The sequence below is a fragment of the Phytophthora cinnamomi genome (assembly GCF_018691715.1).
Source record: "Phytophthora cinnamomi strain GKB4 chromosome Unknown Contig54, whole genome shotgun sequence".
NCBI classification, from domain to species: domain Eukaryota; phylum Oomycota; class Peronosporomycetes; order Peronosporales; family Peronosporaceae; genus Phytophthora; species Phytophthora cinnamomi.
The window spans coordinates 6,385-28,001 of NW_027150987.1; the positions used below are offsets into that span (position 1 = coordinate 6,385).

At 54.6% G+C, this 21,617-nt stretch overlaps 4 protein-coding genes across 4 annotated transcripts; all 4 read right to left on the reverse strand.

Moving 5' to 3' along the window:
• Positions 1-8,344: 8,344 nt before the first annotated feature.
• IUM83_13335 (Vacuolar protein) lies at positions 8,345-10,393 on the reverse strand (the record flags this gene model as incomplete). The annotated part of the gene is made up of 1 exon (XM_067938004.1): positions 8,345-10,393. The coding sequence occupies one exon, from the start codon at positions 10,391-10,393 to the stop codon at positions 8,345-8,347; it is 2,049 nt and encodes a 682-aa protein (XP_067788319.1).
• A 62-nt stretch (positions 10,394-10,455) lies between these two features.
• IUM83_13336 (putative vacuolar protein) lies at positions 10,456-17,722 on the reverse strand (the record flags this gene model as incomplete). The annotated part of the gene is made up of 2 exons (XM_067938005.1): positions 10,456-11,382; positions 15,581-17,722. The coding sequence occupies 2 exons, from the start codon at positions 17,720-17,722 to the stop codon at positions 10,456-10,458; spliced, it is 3,069 nt and encodes a 1,022-aa protein (XP_067788249.1).
• Positions 17,723-17,912: 190 nt separating this feature from the next.
• Positions 17,913-19,496, reverse strand: IUM83_13337 (putative vacuolar protein; the record flags this gene model as incomplete). The annotated part of the gene is made up of 1 exon (XM_067938006.1): positions 17,913-19,496. One exon carries the CDS (start codon positions 19,494-19,496, stop codon positions 17,913-17,915), a length of 1,584 nt encoding a protein of 527 aa, XP_067788250.1.
• A 36-nt stretch (positions 19,497-19,532) lies between these two features.
• IUM83_13338 (Acyl-CoA-binding protein 3) lies at positions 19,533-21,610 on the reverse strand (the record flags this gene model as incomplete). Its single annotated transcript, XM_067938007.1, has 10 exons — positions 19,533-19,550; positions 19,636-19,746; positions 19,816-19,882; positions 19,972-20,066; positions 20,131-20,218; positions 20,285-20,424; positions 20,489-20,740; positions 20,826-21,246; positions 21,310-21,487; positions 21,571-21,610. The coding sequence occupies 10 exons, from the start codon at positions 21,608-21,610 to the stop codon at positions 19,533-19,535; spliced, it is 1,410 nt and encodes a 469-aa protein (XP_067788251.1).
• Between the last annotated feature and the right edge of the window lie 7 nt (positions 21,611-21,617).

Below are 21,617 nucleotides of genomic sequence, written 5' to 3' on the forward strand. Positions count from 1 at the left end.
AAAGTGCACGAAGGGATACCCGAAGCCGTTGGTAGAGGTTACCCAAGGAAACGTGAACGGGTTTCCTGTCTGCAGACGTCGCCGCCGGCCACCGGGAGTACTCAAGTTCAAGGGAAGGGAGTACGACAACGCCACCATTAACCAATGGGTGGTCCCGTACAATCCCTACCTTTCGCAGAAGTACAACTGCCATATCAACGTGGAGGTTTGTACGGCCCTCACGGCGGTCAAATATCTGTACAAGTACGTCTACAAGGGGTCCGACAAGGCTGTAATCACTGTGGAAACGGTGGGCGGGGAGTCGAACGGTGCAAGGATGGATCCCAACGAGATTCTTCGGTACCTGAACGCAAGGTATATATCTCCGATAGAGGCATGTATGCGGCTTCTCGACTTCTCCGTTCAAGGCAAGACGCATTCCATCGTACAGCTGACGATCCACCTGGAGAACGAGCAATTCGTGACCTTCCGTTCGAGCGACAACCCGGATCGAGTTCTCACTCGCGGTCGCCACTCGATGTTGACCCGCTTCTTCGAATTGTGTGCGAGCGAGGCTCCGGAGAACCAAGTTGCAAAGACCATGGTGTACCAAGACATCCCGAAGCTATTCCGATGGGATGACAAGGCAAAGAAATGGGTTCGTCGCAAACAATACCAAGCGGCGCTTGGGCGGATGGTTCATGTGACCCCTCGGGACATGGAGCGGTTCTACATGCGTGTACTGCTGTGTCACCGGAAGGGACCTCAGTCCTTTGCCAAGCTTCGGACAGTGGATGGTGTTACGTATGCGTCGTACCGCCAAGCCGCACTCAAACTGGGCTACCTTGAAGACGACGCAGAATGGATTGCGTGTATGGAAGAAGCCGCTGCCTTCAAGATGCCGTACCAACTCCGCCAGCTCTTCGCGACGATCATTGTTTATTCTCAAGTTTCGGAGGTTCGCGTTCTGTGGAATCGATTCTACGACGTTCTTTCTGAAGACTTCGCGCACACATACCGGGGCTTGGAAGGACAGGAGAAGGAAGACATGATCAGGTTCCACACACTCAAGGACCTTAACGACCTGCTCCAAATCAATGGCTACGTAGTGGCGGACTTTGACCTCCCTCAGCTGGATGACTACCCGCGGCTGGTGCTGGATTCGCTGCTGCGGAACAACCTCATTCGACGCGAACTGGAGGGGTACCAGCACTCTACCCTTCAAGCCATTGTGGACCAAGAAAGCCAGCTGAACGACGGCCAACGAGCTATTTACGACGAAATCATCCAGGCGGCCGAAGCACCAGTTCAAGGCAACAAGCTGTTCTTTATTGACGGCCCGGGAGGTACAGGAAAGTCAACTCTGCTGCGGCATATCCTGGCGAAGGTGCGACTGTCCGGGAAGATCGCGATTGCTGTGGCTTCGAGTGGAATTGCTTCGCTGTTGCTCATGGGTGGGCGCACAGCGCATTCGACGTTCAAGATACCTCTCAAGCTGAACGACAAGTCGACGTGTGCGATTTACAAACAATCGCGCCTCAAGATGTTGATCGAGCGAGCCAGTTTGGTTATCTGGGACGAAGCTCCAATGACTCACAGGCACGCCTTCGAAGCGGTGGACAGGTCTTTGCGTGACATCATGGGTAACGACCAGGAGCCTTTTGGAGGAAAGTATTTGTACTTTCCGGTGACTTCCGCCAGATTTTGCCGGTGGTAGTGCGCGGCACACCAGCGGAGACCATCGGCGCGTGTCTGAAGTCATCTACGCTATGGCGACACTTCAAGCAGCTGCATCTCACGGAAAACATGCGTGTACAATCGGCAAGTAACGAAAGCACCGCCGCAGAGCTCGCAGCTTTCTCGGAGTTTCTCCTACAAGTGGGAGAGGGTAGACACGAGGTCAACAGGTCCCTGGGCAGGGACTTTGTGAAGATTCCGCGCGATATGCTGATCGACAACATCTACGAAGAAGGAGACGACATTGAAGACGAAGAAATCACACCTGGAGCTGTTCCACGGGGTTTGAAGAACATTATTGATAAGATGTACGCCGACATCAACGATCCCGAGGTTGCTACGGACGAGTACTTCGCCAACAGGACCATCTTGACGACTACCAACGCCGTGGTGCACCGCATCAACCAAGCTGTCTCTGAACGACTCTCCGGGGAGGCCCGCGAGTATCTATCGGTGGATTCAGTGGATGACGACAACGAAGGAAACTTCTTCGAGCCGGAGGTGTTGCATTCGGTGACTATCAACGGTATTCCTCCACACAAACTTACATTGAAGGAAGGCGCCCCAATTATGATGATGAGAAACCTGAACCCCGACTTGGGCCTCTGCAACGGAACGCGACTACGGGTTGTCCAGCTCAAGCCCCACGTTATTCATGCTACCATCATGACTGGCGAGCGCATAGGCCAAAACGTTCTAATTCCAAGGATCGTCTTCGTCAGCGATGGGGACGCGCGCGAGTTCCCCTTCCGCTTGCGACGCAAGCAGTTTCCAGTTGTACCAGCTTTCGCCATGACCATCAACAAAGCCCAAGGCCAAACCGTCCAGAACCTAGGTTTGTATCTGGCGACACCCTGCTTCTCCCACGGACAGCTCTACGTGGCGCTGTCGAGAGTTACATCCAGGTCCAAGTTCAAGGCTTTGATCGAGTATCCGGAGCTGGAGGAAGACGACGGTGCATACACTGACAACATTGTGTACAGGCAGATATTCGAAGATGCTTAGGCGGAGTAGGCATTCAGCAGTACACACTTCATAATTACATAAATACATGTCTTTTTGGAAGTGCGTTTCACATTAGCAATGCATCCCTTTGACGAAACCATCGCCCGCCGGAGCGAAGCGGGTATACCATACCAACGTCAAGCGTTGTATAAGCAAACCAACCAGCCCGCCGGAGCGAAGCGGAGGCGGCGGTCTACTGTGGCCAAACCCACACCCACCGCCGCGAAGCGGCGGCGTCAATAGTCCCCTACAACTAACAGAGTCTCCAGTGTGTTTGTCTGTCCGTCGTATTCGCCCTTGGGGCATCAGCCTGCCGTAGAGCATCGTCCTACCGCCCTGCATTAACGCATTAGTAACCTGCCCTATGGCATCTCACCATCTTCCGGACTGGCTTATGCGTTATTTATTCGTCCTGTGATTGGCCGATTTTGCCTCAGCGCTCACATTTCCTTTTTTGAATTCCGCGCGCGGCGGAGCGAGGAAGCGCTCGGACGTCGGGCGCCGCTGCGAGCCCCACAGGACGCGAGCGCCGCACAGCGACGACGGTGCGCTGCGTCCGCGACATAGCAACATGTACATGTGCGCGATAGCGCTATAAAGTAAATAGAGGACGACCTTCTGGGCGTGAGCTAAATACATAATATATTATTACTGCTCTGTGATTGGCCGAAACCCTCTCTGTTAGAATATATTGCTATTCGGGGTGCCACACACATTTCGCGATACAGCGCGCGAAATACAAGACGTGCGCTGGACAGGGGTGAGTCCGGACCTTCAAACGCGACTTGCAGGACCTTCAAGCACGCCGAACCTTCAAGTACACCGGACCTTCAAGCACCGAGCGCGATCGCGTAGTAGTGAAGCGAGCTGGCACAGCGAGCGTAACGGGTTGTGACGAACGGTAGATTCAGTAGTGGAGCGATCTGGCACAGCGAGCGTAACGGGTTGCGACGAACGGTATATTCAGTAGTGGAGCGAGCTGGCACAGCGAGCGTGACGGGTTACGACGAACGGTATGGCAAGTAGTGAAGCGAGCTGGAACAGCGAGCGTAACGGGTTGTGACCAACAGGAAGTGAAGTAGTGGAGCGAGCTGGCACGAAAGTAGTGGAGCGAGCTGGAACAGCGAGCGTAACGGGTTGCGATCAACAGGAAGTCAAGTAGCAAAGTGGAGCGAGCTGGCACAGCGAGCGCAACGGGTTGCGACCAACAGGAAGTCCAGTAGTGGAGCGAGCTGGCACAGCGAGCGTAACGGGTTGAGACGAACTGTAGACCAAGTCGTGAAGCGAGCTGACACAGCGAACGTAACGGGTCGAGACGAACGGTAAGTTCAGTAGCGTAACGGGTTGAGACGAACTGTACAACAAGTTGTGGAGCGATCTGTAACGGCGAGCGTAACGGATTGGGACAAACGGTATATACAGTAGTGAATGGAGCTGTAACAGCGAGCGTAACGGATTGTGACCAACAGGAAGTCAAGTAGTGGAGCGAGCTGGCACAGCGAGCGTAACGGGTTGGGATGAACGGTATGGCAAGTAGTGGAGCGAGCTGGCACAGCGAGCGTAACGGGTTGAGACGAACAGTAGGCCAAGTAGTGACGAGAGCTGGAACAGCGAGCGGAACGGGTTGAGACAAACGGTATGTTCAGTAGTGGAGCGAGCTGCAGACGAACGGTATGCCAAGTAGCGGAACGGGTTGCGCCGAACTGTAGACCCGCCGGAACGATGCGGAGGGGCTATGACAAATAGTGGAGCGAGCTGGAACAGCGAGCGTAACCGCCTGACTAACCACACACACCGCCGCGAAGCGGCGGCGATCAATAGTCCTACACAACTAACAGAGTGGTGTGTCTGTCCTGTTCGTCGTATTCCGCCCTTGGGGCATCAGCCTGCCGTAGCGCATCGTCCTACCGCCCTGCATTAACGCATTAGTAACCTGCCCTATGGCATTTCACCATCTTCCGGACTGGCTTATATTTTTGCGTGATATCTATTCGTGCTGTGATTGGCCGATTTGCTCCCGCTAAAATTTCGTTTTGAATTCGAATTCGGGCGCGGCGAAGCGACGCAGCGCGCGGACGTCGGGCGCCGCTGCGAGCCCCACAGGACGCGAGCGCCGCACAGCGACGACGGTGCGCTGCGTGCGCGACATAGCAACCTGTACATGTGCGCGATAGCGCTATAAAGTAAATAGAGGACGACCTTCTGGGCGTGAGATAAATACATAATATATTATTACTGCTCTGTGATTGGCCGAAACCCTCTCTGTTAGAATACATTGTTATTCGGGGCGCCACACACATTTCGCGATACAGCGCGCGAAATACAAGACGTGCGCTGGACAGAGGCCTTCCAACGCGACTTGCAGGACCTTCAAGCACATCCCGCCCGACGTTCAAGCATGCTGGACATTCAAGCACCGAACGCGATCGCGTAGTAGTGGAGCGAGCTGGAACAGCGAGCGTAACGGGTTGTGCCAAATGGTAGGCAAAGTAGAAGAGCGAGCTGGCACAGCGAGCGAGTAGTGGAGCGAGCTGGCACAGCGAGCGTAACGGGTTGGGACGAACAGTAGGCCAAGTAGTGGAGCGAGCTGGCACAGCGAGCGGTACGGGTTGGGACGAACAGTAGGCCAAGTAGTGAAGCGAGCTGGCACAGCGAGCGTAACGGGTTGTGACGAACGGTATATTCAGTAGTGGAGCGAGCTGGCACAGCGAGCGTAACGGGGTAGGACGAACGGTAGGTCAAGAAGTGGAGCGAGCTGGCACAGCGAGCGTAACGGGTCACGATGAATGGTCCTTCAAGCGTGACCTGCAGGACCTTCAAGCAAGCCGGAACTTCAAGAACGCTGGACCTACAAGCCTCCACGACCTTCAATCACCGAACGCGATCGCGTAGTAGTGGAGCGAGCTGGAACAGCGAGCGTAACAGGTTGGGACGAATGGTGTGTTCAGTAGTGGAGCAATCTGTAACAGCGAGCGTAACGGGTTGCGGTCAACAGGAAGTCAAGTAGTGGAGCGAGCTGGAACAGCGAGCGTAACGGGTTGAGACGACCAGTAGACCAAGTAGAGGAGCGAGCTGTCACAGCGAGCGTAACGGGTTGAGACGAACTGTAGCCCAAGTCGTGAAGCGAGCTGACACAGCAAACGTAACGGGTCGAGACGAACGGTATGTTCAGTAGCGTAACGGTTTGAGACGAACTGTAGACCAAGTTGTGGAGCGATCTGTAACGGCGAGCGTAACGGGTTGCAAGGAACGGTATATCGAGTAGTGAAGCGAGCTGGAACAGCGAGCGTAACGGGTTGTGGCCAACAGGAAGTCAAGTAGTGGAGCGAGCTGGCACAGCGAGCGTAACGGGTTGCGACCAACAGGAAGTGAAGTAGTGGAGCGAGCTGGCACAGCGAGTGTAACGGGTTACGATGAATGGTCCTTCAAGCGCGACCTGCCGGACCGCCAAGCACGCTCGACCTATCAGCACGTTGAATCTTCAAGCCCGCAGGACCTTCAAGCACGCTGGACATTCAAGCACCGAACGCGATCGCGTAGTAGTGGAGCGAGCTGGCACAGCGAGCGTAACGGGTTGGGACAAACGGTATATCCAGTAGTGAAGCGAGCTGGAACAGCGAGCGTAACGGGTTGGGACGAACAGTATATTCAGTAGTGAAGCGAGCTGGCACAGCGAGCGTAACGGGTTGGGACGAACAGTAAGCCAAGTAGTGAAGCGAGCTGGCACAGCAAGCGGAACGGGTTGCGACCAACAGTAGGCTAAGTAGTGGAGCGAGCTGGAACAGCGAGCGTAACGGGTTGGGACCAACAGGAAGTCAAGTAGTGAAGCCAGCTGGCACAGCGAGCGTAACGGGTTGTGACCAACAGGAAATCAAGTAGTGGAGCGAGCTGGCACAGCGAGCGTAACGGGTTACGATGAATGGTCCTTCAAGTGCGACCTGCCGGACCTTCAAGAACGCTGGGCCTTCAAGCACGTCGGACCTTCAAGCCCGCAGGACCTTCAAGCACCTCGCGCGATCGCATAGTAGTGGAGCGAGCTGGAACAGCGAGCGGAACGGGTTGCAACGAACGGTATGGTCAGTGGTGGAGCGAGCTGGAACAGCGAGCGTAACGGGCTGCGACGAACGGTATCGCAAGTAGAGGAGCGAGCTGGGACAGCGAGCGTAACGGGCTGCGACGAACGGTATCGCAAGTAGAGGAGCGAGCTGGGACAGCGAGCGTAACGAGTTGTGACGAACGGTATGTCGAGTAGTGGAGCGACCGCCAAGCGCGTCCCGTTGGACCTACAAGCACGTCCGACCTTCAAGTACGCTGGACCTTCAAGCACGTTGGATCACGTAGTAGTGGTGCCAGCTGAAACATCGAGTGTATCGGGTTTCAACGATCGGTAGACCAAGCAGTGGAGCGAACTGGCACAGCGAGCGTGACGGGTTGAGACGAACGGTATTCCAAGTAGTGGAGGGAGCTGGCACAGTGAGCGGAACGGGTTGCGAGCAACGGTATGTTCAGTAGTGGAGCGAGCTAGCACAGCGAGCGGAACGGGTTACAACGAACGGTATTCCAAGTAGCGTAACGGGTTGCGCCGAACTGTAGACCCGCCGGAACGAAGCGGAGGGGGCTATGACAAATAGTGGAGCGAGCTGGAACAGCGAGCGTAACCGCCTGCGACTAACCACACACACACACCGCCGCGAAGCGGCGGCGATCGGCTAGTCTACTACAACTAACAGAGTCTCCGGTGTGTTTGTCCGTCAGTCCGTCCGTTCTCTGTCTTCGGGCCTTAGCCTACCATAGCGCATCGTCCTACCGCCCTGCATGAACGCATTAGTAACCTGCCCTATGGCATCCCACCATCTTCCGGACTGGCTTATTTTTTGCGTGATATCTATTCGTCCTGTGATTGGCTGATATTGCCTCCCCGCTAAAATTTCCGTTTTTGAATTCGAATTCGGGCGCGGCGAAGCGACGCAGCGCGCGGACGTCGGGCGCCGCTGCGAGTCCCACAGGACGCGAGCGCCGCACAGCGACAACGGTGCGCTGCGTGCGCGACATAGCAACCTGTGCATGTGCGCGATAGCGCTAAAAAGTAAATAGACGACGACCGTCTGTGCGTGAGCTAAATACATAATATATTATTACTGCTGTGTGATTGGTCGAAATCCTCTCCGTTAGAATATATTGCTATTCGGGGTGCCACACACATTTCGCGATACAGCGCGCGAAATACAAGACGTGCGCTGGACAGGGGTGAACCCGGATCTTCAAACGCGACTTGCAGGAACTTTATGCACGCAGGACCTTCAAGCATGCTGGACATTCGAGCACCGAACGCGATCGCGTAGTAGTGGAGCGAGCTGGCACAGCGAGCGTAACGGGTTGCAACGAACTGTACACCCTCCGGGGCGAAGCGGAGAGGGGCTATGGCAAATAGTGGAGCGAGCTGGAACAGCGAGCGTAACCGGCTCCGACTAACCACACACACACCGCCGCGAAGCGGCGGCGATCGGCTAGTTTTCCACAACTGCACTATCCCCCGACGTCCGTACAGATCGATCTATTATCCTCGTGTCGGTTCGTGAAAACCTACAGCTACGACGTACTCGTGCTGAACATCGAATCTACTCTACTTGTTTGCCTCGCGCGCGATTTTATCGTCGAGATATTGCGTGGTCTTGTCCTTCGCAGCACGCTTGGCAGCAACTGTTTGAGTGATCTGAGCCATCTTGTTGACGCTGGTGCCGATGACGGCGTCACCCGTTTTCAGATTTGTGTGGTTAGGCAGTGAACGAGTAGCGTTGCTGGCGAGCTGACCCAAGCTGAGGGAGGCCTTGTACTGCAGCTCCTCGTCCGTGGATCGAGCTCGCGCGATACGAAGCAGAGCTTGAATACCGCCCTCTTCGGCGATACGCAAGTGGTTCTCGTAGTTGTCGGCTAGTTTCAGAAGTGCTAGCCCGGCGTAGTGGCGTGGCTCGGCATGTACTGACATCATCGCGATAAGCGGCCGAAGTGCGCCACGCTCGACAAGACGGACCTGGTACTCGCGGTTGGACGCAAGGTGGGCCAGTGTGAAGGTCGCGTATTCTTGACACTCCATGTCTTCGACGCAGGCTAAGGCGATAGCTGCGTCCAAACCACCTTCACGGTACAGATCGTCGTGGTAGTCGGTCTGCTGCTCCACCACCAGCGCTAGCAAGTACCCGCAATTCCTCAACGTCTCTGTATCGATGCACTTCGTCAACGCTATCACGTGAGCAAGAGCACCCAGTTCCACCAACTTCTGCAGAACATCTTTACTTTCAGCCAACGAGCCCAAACAGTAGAGCGCACAACGGACACATTCCTCGTCGGTAGACGCCAACAGAGCTAATAGAGGCAATAGGCCACCACTTTGCATCACCGACACCTTCGTCACGCTCAGCTTCCCGAGCGCCAACGCGTTCAAGGCCAAACAACCGCAGAGCTGCACGTCAGCGCTTGGATATCGAAGTAGGTCGATCAGTGGGGGCACAGCGCCCTCCTCGATCAAGCGCAGCTTGTTGTTGCCTATTCCACCGAGGGCCAGAGCTGCAAGTGCCAACGCCGCATAACGCTGAATCTGCGCGTCGGGGAAGCGAATGAGGTGCGTAAGCGGTCGAATTGCGCCTTGCTCCACGATGAACGCCTTGTCATCGCCCGATGAAGCCACGTTGCATATCGCCAACGTTGCGAATCTCTGCGTAGCCACGTCCAGAGATCGTGTAAGACGGAAGAGTGAAGGCAGCGCACCTTGGCGGACCAGCTCAGGCTTGATCGAATTCGTGACTGATAACGAAGCGAATGCTCGCGCGCAGTCACGCTGCACTCGAGCATCGTCGTGCGCTCCAACATTTATCATGGCCGAGATAGCGCCTTCACGCACCACATCTAACTGATGCTCGAGCGAGTCAGCAACATTTGCCAAAGCGAAAACGCAGTCGCGCTTCACTTCCAGGTCATCGTAAGCGCAGCATCGAAGGATCTGCGTCAAGCCACCGTCGCGTACAAGCTTTAGCTTGTTTTCTTCGTTGAGAGAGAAGCTGGAAAATGCCGCCGCTGCTGTGCGCTGGTAGTCCAGAAGCGGGCTTTGGGCCAGCTTAATGAAGGGCTGCAGAAGTGATTCTTGCACGATGTATACTCGAATGGTTGGGTTGGCCGACAGGAAGCGTAAGCCCATCGCTGCGTATCGCTGCGTGATGTCATCCACAGACTCGGTAAGCTGGATTAGGCACAGCAGCGCACCTTGCTTGTATATTGCGATGTGGTTTTCCTCATTAGAGCAGAGGTTGGCTATCGCACGGCTGACGTCTTGTAGAATCTCCGCACTGTCAGGAGAGACCTTGGCCAACACGACAAGTGCACTCGTCAAACCTTCAGCCACAATTTTCTGTTGGTTCGCCGGATGCTCCGACAGATTCGCCACCAATCCAGCACACTGGCACTGCAAGTCTCGGAGCCCCTTTGCGCCAGGATTAGAGTTCAGACATCGTAACACCGGGCGCAGAGCTCCTTCTTCGACAGCTTGCTGCTTAATCTCCGGGTGCGATGCCGAGGAAGTCAGGTGCCGCAATGCTGCAACCGCAGGGGCTTGCAGCGAAGAATCGACATCCCTAAGAAATGTTATGAGAGCCTTGAGTCCGCCTTCTTCTACATACATGCGTCGGAACTCACTGTTAGCTGCTAGATCACGCAGTGCTAGTACGCTCTGTCGACGCGTATTCAGTTCTTTAGCGTGCAAAGGAAGAACAGCGCCTTAAGACCCCCTTCGTACACAAGTCCGCGATGACTTGCAAAGTTTGGTGCAAGCTTGCGCAGTGCTAGTGCAGCATTGTATTGGCACTCAGGATCCAGCGATAGTCCAAGATGAACGAGGCCTGGAAGACCATCAGCTATCATATCCGTGTGGTGCTCGAAACTTGAGAGCAGATTCGCGATCGTACGTGATGCCTCTCGGTGAATTTCTTCGTGACGGTGCTTCATGAGAGCAATGAGGAAGTTTCCGCTGCGTTCAGCCACGAAATGGGAGTGCGTGTCCTGGTGCTCAGCAAGATTCGCAAGAGCTCCGCATGCTTGGCGAGCGACCTCAAGGTCGGGCGACTGTGCCAGCTTGATCAATGGACGAAGGGCTCCTTGCTCAACGATTTCTACCTTGTACTCGTCACTGAGCGACAAATTACAATACGTCGCAGCGACTTCACGCTGCGTCTCGAGCTCCTCAGACATGCCAGCAATGGCTAACGGAGCCAAACCACCACCGCGCACGATGCGCCCACGATTTTGAGCCGAAAACTGACACAGCCGACGCAGAGCAGACACCGCGAGCGTGTGAGAGTTGGAGTCTTCAGCGTGAGCTAGCATAATGAGTGCTGCAATGCCACCTTCATCTCCGATAGCCGCGCATTGTGATGTATTACCAGCGAAGTTTGCCAACGCGAAGGCTGCGTACAAACGTATGTCCTCATCCTTTGACTGGCCCAACCGCAGCGCCACTTTCAAAACGCCACGTCCGATCATGTGGTCATGGTTGTTCTCGTTCGCCGCCAAGTTTGACAGCGCCATGATAGCGAACCGCTGACTTTCTAGATCATCATCATCTTCCGTGAGCGCGAGGATAGGCGCGAGACCACCGTGAACGAGTACTTGAACCTGGAGTAGTGGATCACAAGCCAAGTTACACAACGCAATGCAGGCATATCGACGCACACTTGGATCGGCTGCGTCTTTCGCAGCCAGCAAGAGTGCTTGTAATCCTCCACCACGTGCTGCGGCCGATCGGGTCTCACTGTTAGCCGCCAAGTTACACAAGGTCATGGTGGCGTATCGTTTGCAGTCTCCATCTTTTGCACCAGCAAGTCGCACCAGTGCAGATTCGATGCCTGCCTCCACGAGTTTCAATTGGTTTGCTTGGGCACATGACACGTTGTAGAGAGCCAAGGCCGCGCTGCGTTGGCATTCGAGGTTTGGCGACAAGCATAATGCCCGTAGCGGTCGTAGTGCATGGCGCTCCACAACTATGAGGCGATTCTGGCGATGAGCGGATACGTTCGCGAGGGTCATGCTGGCGTAGCGAGAGCACTCTGGATCATGAGACCCTGCGAGGTCTACGAGCGGATCAAGACCGTCATCTTGCACCACGAGGTGCAGTTGATTAGCTGGGTTGGCTGTCAGGTTGCATAGTGCCATGGCCGCATACTTGGAACACTCCATACTAGGGGATCGCAGTAGACCTACCAGCGCGCGCATGCCGCCTGCCTTCATAATTTTCTGCTCGTTGCTGGAATTGCTGGACAAGTTACAGATGGCCATAGCAGCGCAGCGCTGAATTTCCTGGTTATCAACCTCACCGAGGCGTGCAATCAGTGCGGGTAACGCGCCAGCATCGACAATGCGATGCTGGTTTTCTGCGTGAGCACTGAGACGGTAGAAAGCGCGAGCAGCATACTGTCGTGTCGAAGCGAATTCACTCTTCAATAGCTCAGATAGCGGAACGAGGCCGCCGAGCTCCGAGATTTGGTACTGGTTGTGTGTCGTGACAGCCAGGTTTCCAAGGCACATCGCTGCATCGCGACCACAAAACTCTTCTTTGCTGTGAGCGAGCTTGAACACTGCGCGGAACTCCTCGAGAGAAAATACGCCTAGGTGGTTCTCAGGATTGCTGGACAAGTTGGCAAAAGTGCGACTCGTGTGCCGCGCGATCTCCACGTGATAACACGCCTTTGTGAGTGCTAAGAGAGCTTGCAAGGCTCCTTCGCGCACCATTTGCACTTGATTCAATACGTTCTCACTCAGTGTGGCCATCGCCCCGGCGCATTGAAGTCTGACGTCGTCATCGTCTACGGCACAACAGCTGAAAAGAGGAGGAAGACCACCTTCATGCACGAACTGAGTTTTTACCGGTGCATATAGTGACAGATGCCGTACTCCTGCAGCTCCCATGGTTTTGAGTGTCACGTCAGCACTTCGTAGCAGCGATATAAGAGCCAACATGGTCCCGCCGTCCTCAGCTAGCGTGGGCTTGTTGTCTTTATTTGCAGCTAGAGTCTTAAGTGCTGCTGCCGCTTGACGCTGAACATCCAACCCAGGAGCACCAAGCAGCATGTGCAGTGTTTGAACGGACCCACTGCCCAGCATAGCGCGGTGAGTATCGGAGTTGCTCGTAAGCTTGTGCAGAGCGAGCGCCGTGTTATATTGACACTCGTGATCTTCTATCTTGGCGACGCGGGCTACTGCAGCAAGACCTTCCTCGTTGAGAAGCACGGCATGAAACTCTGGCGTACTCATCAGATTGGCGACAAGCCTGGAGGCTTCACGGTATACCGGCAAGTGTCGACTTCGCATCGCCTTCACTCCTACGTGTACTGCGTGAACATCGATCATGTATTCATGCGTCCGGATATTTTCTGCGAGATTCGCTGCCGCACCACAAGCATTTCGTGCAACCTCGACATCAGGAGACGAACACAGCGCAAAAAGTTGCTGGAAAAGCGTCGGTGAGCTGCTCACAAATATGAGCTTGTTGCTTTGAGCCAGACTCAAATTGCACAAACACGCTGCTGCCTCACGCTGATTCTCTAGCAGTTCTGTGCGTCGCGCACAAGCAAGAAGCGCCGCCGCGAGAGACTCACGATGTTGCGCCACCATGGATACTCGATTCACATCCAAATTCGTAATGCGGCGCAGCACTGAAACTGCATGACACTGAGCGCTTGGATGCTTTGCATCTTCAGCATCGAGGGCTAATTGGATAAGAGGTCCGCCACTATCGCTCAACTGACCTATAAGCTCATGGAGTGACTCGTTGGTAGATATCTTGCCCAGCGCAAAAGCGGCGTAGAAGCGCGTCTCCATGTCATTAGCCGTGTCCAGGGCCGCAATAAGTGCAGGAAGAACTCCGTTATCCACGAATGGCTCGTGGTTTGTTTCGTTCGTGAAGATACAACCAAGAGCAAGCAGTGCAAACTGGCGAGGCTCTGCGTGGTCTGCATCACAGGCCAGCTCAATAAGGGGCACCACAACCTTTCGCGCAGCACCCGGGAGTGATTCTGCGGGTTTGACACGAGGTTTCCTAGCCCGATAACACCAAAAGCCGAGTCTTTGGATCCGCATGTTGTATAGCTCGAACAAGGAATTCGTGGCAACCATCAGCGAGCAACAAGTCGTGGAGCGAGTAGTTTGAAGAGAGGTTCGCCACGCACTTGACTGCCTCACGAGCTACCCGCGCCGGAGCACCGTGAGCCTCAAATTCCAGAAAAAATCTCAAACCGCGGTGCTCCGCAATAGCTCCATGCGTGTCAGAGTTTTCAGCGATGTTGGCAACACTAGCGCACGCAAAAGCAGCCGTATCTTCATCATTTGACAGCATGAGGGTGATCAGATTCCCCATTAGCGGCGAAGCGGCGATTATGAGCTTGTTCTTTTCAGCAAGGGACAAGTTGTATGCTGTCATAGTAACCTCACGGTGCAATTCGGTATCAGATGAACGAGCTCCCAACACCAAAGGCTCCAATCCACCTTCCGACACGATATGCAAGCGGGTTTCAGGACGGTTCGAGAGGCCACGAAGTGCTGCGATGGCTGTCTTCTGGTCGTCCACGTCGTCGGAACAAGCTAGCTGAATTATTGGAGGTAGACCTCCCATAGCCTCAACCATTTGCCTGCGATCTGGGTTAGCCGCAAGGTTACACAAGGCGAAAGCAATGCATCGATGTGTCTCAAGGTCGACGCTGTTAGCCACTTCGACTAATGGCGATACCGCACCAGCTGCAACCAGCTCGTCTTGGTACTCGGTCTTCGCTGCAAGATTGCCCAACGTCACAGCGCCAAAAGTCGATAGGTAGCATCGGCAGAGCACAAAATGCCACAAGCGACTGCATCTCGCACGCCGCAATGAACACTTCTGGGTAAGCTCCGACGCAACCACTGAGCGACAGGTTGCACAAGCAAGCTAGCACCTCCTGCTGCACATCCATATCCTCGGATTTTGTTAAAGCTAGCAGTGGACGCAAAACACCACGGCGTACAAATTCCCGACGCGCTAGCTCGTTCACACATAGTCCTCGCAATGCACAAACAGCTCGATATTGACACTTCGCGTCCTGAGACTCCAGCAGACGAAGTAAAGCTTCCAGGAAGGTGTCTCCCAGCTCAAGAAGCATCGCATGGTTGTCTGGAAACGCTGTGAAGTTAGCGATGCCGAATGCCGCTCCGTTTCGCAACGCCATGTCAGCGTGTTGCAACAAGTCGGCGAACAGCGGGAGTACACCAGCGTCGACAAGTACGGATTGAGTAGCCCGCACACTTGCAATATTGGTGAGCGTGAAGACAGCATACCTTTGGGTATCGAGGTCACCGTTGAGTGATCCATTTGCAAGCGCGACAAGGGTGGGCACAAGTGCATCCTGCACGATCTTGGTAATGTTGTCGACGTTTGTGGAGAGATTAGCAATACCCATCGCCGCATACCGTTGACTCAGGAAATCGGGTGCATTCAACGCTGCCATGAGTGGCGTCAGACCACCGCCGGATACGATTTCAGCTGTATATGCGTACTCAGCTGACATGTTGGCAATGGTGCGAAGAGCTTCGCGCTGCACGTCCACGATTTTGCTCGTAACACGAACTTTATGTGTTGCAAGACGCCATCCTTCACCATTCGGCCCTGGTTTTCCACCACTTCTGCCAAATTGGCTAGTACTCCACATGCTTGATGAGCTACCTCTCCGTCCGCGGAGTGGATTAACGTCAATAGAGGCGCCAGGCCACCATTAAGCACGATGACAACTTTATTGTCTTCGCTCAGTGATAAGTTCCGGAGTGCAGCACACACTTCGCGTTGGACCTCAACACTTTCTGACAGCGCTAATTTGAATAGCGGGGCAAGGGCACCAAACGATACGGCTTGAGTGCGGTTCTTAGCCTCAACAACCATGCGTCGTAGTGCAAAGCACGCCTGCAAATGTGTATCTTCATCTGCGTCATGAAGTAGCGCGATCACAGTACGCAGCACTCCCAGCTTCGAGATTTGTGCGCTATTGCTTTCGTTAGCCGCTAAGTTGTTCAATGCAAATGCCAATGCACGACGAGTCTCCAGATCAGTAGCCTTATCCACCGTCATGAGTGCCGTGACGGCACCCTGGTCGAAGAGATCACGGTGGTTCTTGGGGTCCACAGCAAGATTTCCAATCGCCAACGTCCCGAATCGACGACAAACCACATCCTCTGTCTCCTGCGCAAATGCTCCGATATAGCGTAATGCGTTGCTGCGCAGCAACGTAGCCTGACTCGATGGTTTGGCCGCGAACAAAGCAAGACAGCGTGACACTTGGCGTTTGACCTCCAAGTCGGCACCAGTTGCTAGAGCGTACAGAGGTGTTAGTACACCTTCTTCGAGCATTTTCTTGTGCGTATGTCCTTCAATCATTTCAGCCAAATTGGCAAGTGCACACACGGCCTGACGTTCACGGTACGAATCTCGACTGCTTGCTAGTGCAATGAGCGCTGGTAAGCATCCACCACGAGCCATCGTGATCTTGTTCTCTTCACTCAGCGACAAATTGGAGAGTGTCGCCGCTACCTCACGTTGTACTTCAATACTTTCACTCGAGGCTGCAAGGATAAGCGGCTCCAGAGCGCCAAGACGTACAACCTGTTGTCGAACCACTTGATTTACTGATAGTCCTCGGAGTCCAGCAATGGCTTGAAACTGCACATTAGCATCTCCCGGAAATGCGAAAGAGATTATAGGCTGCAGGCAGTTGGCAGCTACAATGCGCTCGATGTTGTTCGGATTGCTGCACAAGTTTCCAAGTGCGAAGATGGCGAACTGTCGGCACTTGACATCCCGATGCTTGGCGTAACCAGCTAGGAAAGTCAGCGCCTTATCCAGTATTTCCTCATGGGTCGAAGGTGAAACAGCCAAGTTGGCCATCACCAGGAGACAATACCGAATGACATCATTGTCTGCGAGCGAGCGAGGATCCAACGCTTCTTCGATACGCGCAAGGATAGGAGGAAGTACTCCTTGAGCTAACAATTTGGGTTGGTTGTTCACATTCGTACCGAGGTTGCAGAGCGCCATCGCTGCCATACGTTGGCAATCCACCACTTCACTACCCACAAGCTGCACGAGCGGTGGCACCGCACCTTGTCGCAAGATCACTTCAGCAAAGTCACAGTTCGCAGATAGATTCCCTAGTGCCCGAGCCGCCTCACGCTGCTCAATGATACTTCCGTGCAGCAGAGCATCCACAATAGGCGGGATAGCACCGTTGGCCACGAGGTGGCTTTGGTTCTCCACATCTTCGGCCAAATTTGCTACTGCACAAAGGGCTTGTCGTTGAACACCCACATCAACACTCTTAAGCGCTGACAGGATTGGTGGCAAACCACCACACTTGCAGATGTCGGACTTGTTTGCATCCGCGAACGACAACGTGCAGATAGCCGGTAGCACATCCGCTTGTAAGTCAGAGCTCTGGGTACGTGCAAGGAAAAGCACGGGCTCCAGCCCGCCTTCGTCAGTAATCTGCTTGCGGAGATCAGCGTTGAGCGCAACCTTGACTAATGCGAAAGCGGCGTACTGCCGAACTTCTTCATCTGGAGCACTGGACAACGAAATAAGTAGTGGCAGCGAACCTTCCTCTACGATAGCGCGGTGGTTTTCAACACACGTAGCAAGGTTTGCGATAGCGAGAATTGCAAACCGCTGGATTTCTAACTCCACATCCTCCGACCGTGCAAGTGACATAAGGGGCTCCATGGCGCCACTTTCCATGAGAAGCTCTCGCATAGCAGGGTTTGTGGCAAGATTGCAAATGCCCAATGCACCAACGCGCTGAGAAGCCATGTCAGGTGACAGCAAGTACGAGATCAGAAGCTGGTGACCACCGTGCTCAATAATGTCCTCATGATTGAGGCGGAAGGCTGACAGGTTGCCTAAAGCACGACCAGCCTCGCGCTGAACCTCCACGAACTGGGAGCGCATCATGGCAATCAGGGGCGGGACACCTCCATCTGCGCATATTTTCTCTTGGTTTTCCTCCACCTCGGCGAGATTAGCTAGAGTAGCGCAGCTCTGGCGAGCAAGATCCATATCTTCAGACTGAGCATGAGCGATTAACGGCGTTACCGCACCACTCTTGGCAATCTCGTATTTGGTCTCCTCGCTAACAGACAAATTACAGAGGTGCTGCGCAAGCTTCGCGTAAAATCTCTAGGTCATCAGACTGAAGTAGCAACACAAGAGGTTCCAATCCGCCTTCCTGCAGGATCTTGATTTTGTTCGCCTCGCTCACACCAAGGCCACGCAGAGCAGCAATGGCTTGGTGATGTACATCGGTGTCTTCAGACGATGCCAGGGTGATAATTGGCTGGAGCCCGCCCTCTTCCATCATGCGCGTGTGATTCTGCTCATTCGACGCAAAGTTTGCTAGGGCAAACGCAACATAATACTGGCTTAGTGCATCGGCCGTACTCGCCAGAGAGAACAGCGACAGGAGACATCCAGCTTCAACTAGCGCTGGATGGTTAGCTTTCATAGCAGCCAGGTTGGCTATCGCTAGCACAGCGTAGCGTCGGGCTTCAAGCTCACGGTCAAAAGCTTGAGCAAGCGCGATAAGTGGCTTAATAGTGCCCAGGCCAACAATTTGAACTTGGTAGCTGGCGGTCGTGCTCAGGTTAGCAAGCGCCAGTGCTGCATACCGCTGACATACGTGATGGTCCAGTATGAGCGCTGCTGCCAGCGGCTGTAGCACACCTTCCTTCATCAGCGCTGGTTGCACTTCCTCATTCGCTGTGAGATTAGCCAGGCATCGACAAGCCTCCGAGCGAGTATTGAGATCTCTGGCTACCGCCAACGCCATAATAGATGCTAAGCCGTTCTCGCGCAGTAATTTATCGTGCAGCTCATGCAACTCCACCAGATTGGCGATCGTGCTGCACGCGTACTCTTCGACTGCAGGATCTCCAGATAGTGACATCGAAATAATCGTGAGCAGTGCTCGGTCCGATATCTCTACTTTGTTTTCGGGCGTAGCTGAAAGCGCACAAAACGCAGCTGCAACTTCGCGCTGGATGTCGGGCTCGTCCGAGCGTGCCATTAGCACGAGAGGGTCCAACATCCCTTCCTTGACTACGACGATCCGGTTGGCCGGCGAGATACATATTCCACGAAGACACGCCAATGACTGCCGTTGCGCGTTCAACTCCTTGCAGCATGCCAGAGCGATAAGACGAGGGATCGCACCTTCATCAACGATCTGGGGTCGATACTCGTTGTTCACCGACAGATTTGCCAGCGCAAAGGCACAATACACGCCCGAATGGACCATTTCAGGATCCAATAGCTGGACAAGCGGCTCAATCGTACCAAGTTGTACAATTTCCTCGTGATTCTCCGGCTCAGCTGCTAAATTGCCAATGATCATCGCTATATACTGCTTCGCCACGGCATCGTTTTCATTCTCAACGTCCTTGAAGAAATTCACGAGTGGCGGCAGCGCACCGTCTTCAACGATCTTAACCCGGCTTGCTGGACATGATGCCACATTAGCCAGACACAGGCATGCTAGGCGAAGCGCCTCGGGGTCACTCGACTGGAGAATTAGCGTAAGCAGAGCCTTTACCACGCCCTTGGACACCATCTTCTCGTGTAGCTCAGCATTGGTCGAGATTTCAGCCAAGCTAAAGGCAACATCGCGTTGCTCGGTCGGTTTGCGCTCGCGTCGCCCGCGCGCAATCAGCTGCTCCAGCACCTTGGACATCCTGTCCAACCTGGGACCAGCTATTTGCGCGGCCCCTTAAAGAGTGGAAGATAGCTGGTGTCCCCTCATCACCAAGAATGGAAACCGTCAACGAACAAATCGGGGTCACGAGTACGTGTTCATAACGTGGTTCGCATACTGCTACCTCTTTACTCGGCAGGATCGCCGAACTCCTCTGTAATGCGCTGCAGATGATAGCTTCTGGCGTCGGGGCATTCTTGCAGTAGAAGTTCGAGATGAATGTTTCAAGCTGTTCACATCATAAAACAGGAATTAGCGCACAATATCCTAACTGACATTCACTAACCACGATGCATACCCTCGATCGGAAAAAGGACAGCGATGAGCTCGTGATATGAACGCGACAGAACTGGTGGAGATCCGTCCTGTTAAAGAGACCAGAGTCAGCATTTGCACGCGGTCAGAGCAATGTTGCTTACACGAACGAAATAGCACGGCATAAGGTATCGCCTACCAATACGGTTTGTCAGAGTGTGCTTTGTACACGGAGAAATCTTCAAGGGCTCCCAACGACTGGAAAGACTCGTTCTTGACATACACGTAGAATAGCTACACCGAAGTCATCAGAATATTATCTTACATGAACGTAGCACAAGAGCAGCGATAAACGTACGCGATTCTGCTTGTCCAAGAGTGAGTCTTCGATGTACTCGACGAAATCTGAGCTCGCAAACCGCTTGATTAAAGACGGTGCCTCATTTCTGCACCACATTCCTCCAAAACGTGAGCAATATCACCAAGATACCGTACAACATCAGCAGACGTACCGGAAGCGTAAAACCCGGCGTTTGAATACAGCGCAATACTCGTCGAGTTGGCGCTCCTCGACCAGTTCAATCGAATCCAGCAACCGACTGGCTGGGTCCGGCAACGGTTCCTTGAACTTGCGGTAGTACACATCCGCCGTCTGGAAACAAATTGCAGCTCAGCACAGTTACAAACACTGCTGCCTTCACAATAAACGAACATACCTGCTCGACCGTGTACGGAATCGTGGCACTGCAGTCGCCAAACTGGAACGCGTCGGCGTCTTCGGGCAGACTTAGAGCCAAGCGAGGGACAGTATTCCCCGCTTCCGCCTGGCGCACGACTTTAATCCCGTGCTCGCGAAGAAACACATCCAGCTCTGACTCCGCCAGCGCTCGACGTCGACGCCTTCTACCCCGGGAGCGCGCAACCGGCGCAACGGTCGAGACCCACAGACCCTTCGGCCACGGGAAGCTCTACGCTCCACCAACAGTTCATCAGCTCCTACTCCGTGCCAGTATAAGGCCCCCAAATATGACAAATTCACCAAGTACAACGCACCCTCGAGCGCAGCAAGATCACGGCCGCGTACCCGACCGCGAACCACAGCAGCGGCGAGAGCTTCTGGCCCAGCTCTTCGTACTGCGCCACTTCGTCGGGCAGCGTGTAGGCCGCGCGCCGGGTCATGGGCAGCGCCGCCTTCACGCCGAACAAGAGCGCGGCCCCAGCCACCGCCAGCCACGACGTCAGCTGCAGCAGCACGGAGGAGGCGCGTCCTCCGGCGGCCTGTTGCCTGGGTCTTTGGCCCTGCATCGGCGCTGTAGGCTTCTGCATTGACTTCTGCTTCTTCTGCTGCTGCTGCTTCGGCTGTGGCGCCGCGTCCCCCGCCGCTTGGACGCTCGGCAGCAGCGTCTGCACCAGCTGCACGTAGCGGCGCTTGGCCTCTTCCGGCGGCGTGCCGCGCAGCTCGCTCCAGCTCGACCTGCAGCAGCGGGCAGCACGTAAAACATAGCGAGGACGCAGTAAAACCAGGGCTAATTCCTACCATTTGGCCCGCTCCACGACGCGGAAGGCGCTAGGCGCGGCCGCGCCGCAGTCGCCTGCCGTGGACTGCTTGAACAGCGCGTACAGCTGCAGCTTCTGCGCGTCGCTAGCGGCCACGCGGCCCGCCGCCTTGAGCTCCTGCGCCGCACGCTCGAACGCCGCCGCCATCAGCTTCAACACTAATAAGTTACAAGTTAGTGGCGTGTGCCACACCATTTATGTGGGACCATTTTCCTGGACCTTTCCGGTGCGAAAGTCCTACCTTTACCCAAAATCACCCCCATCTCTTCGTAGCCGCTCATGGCACGC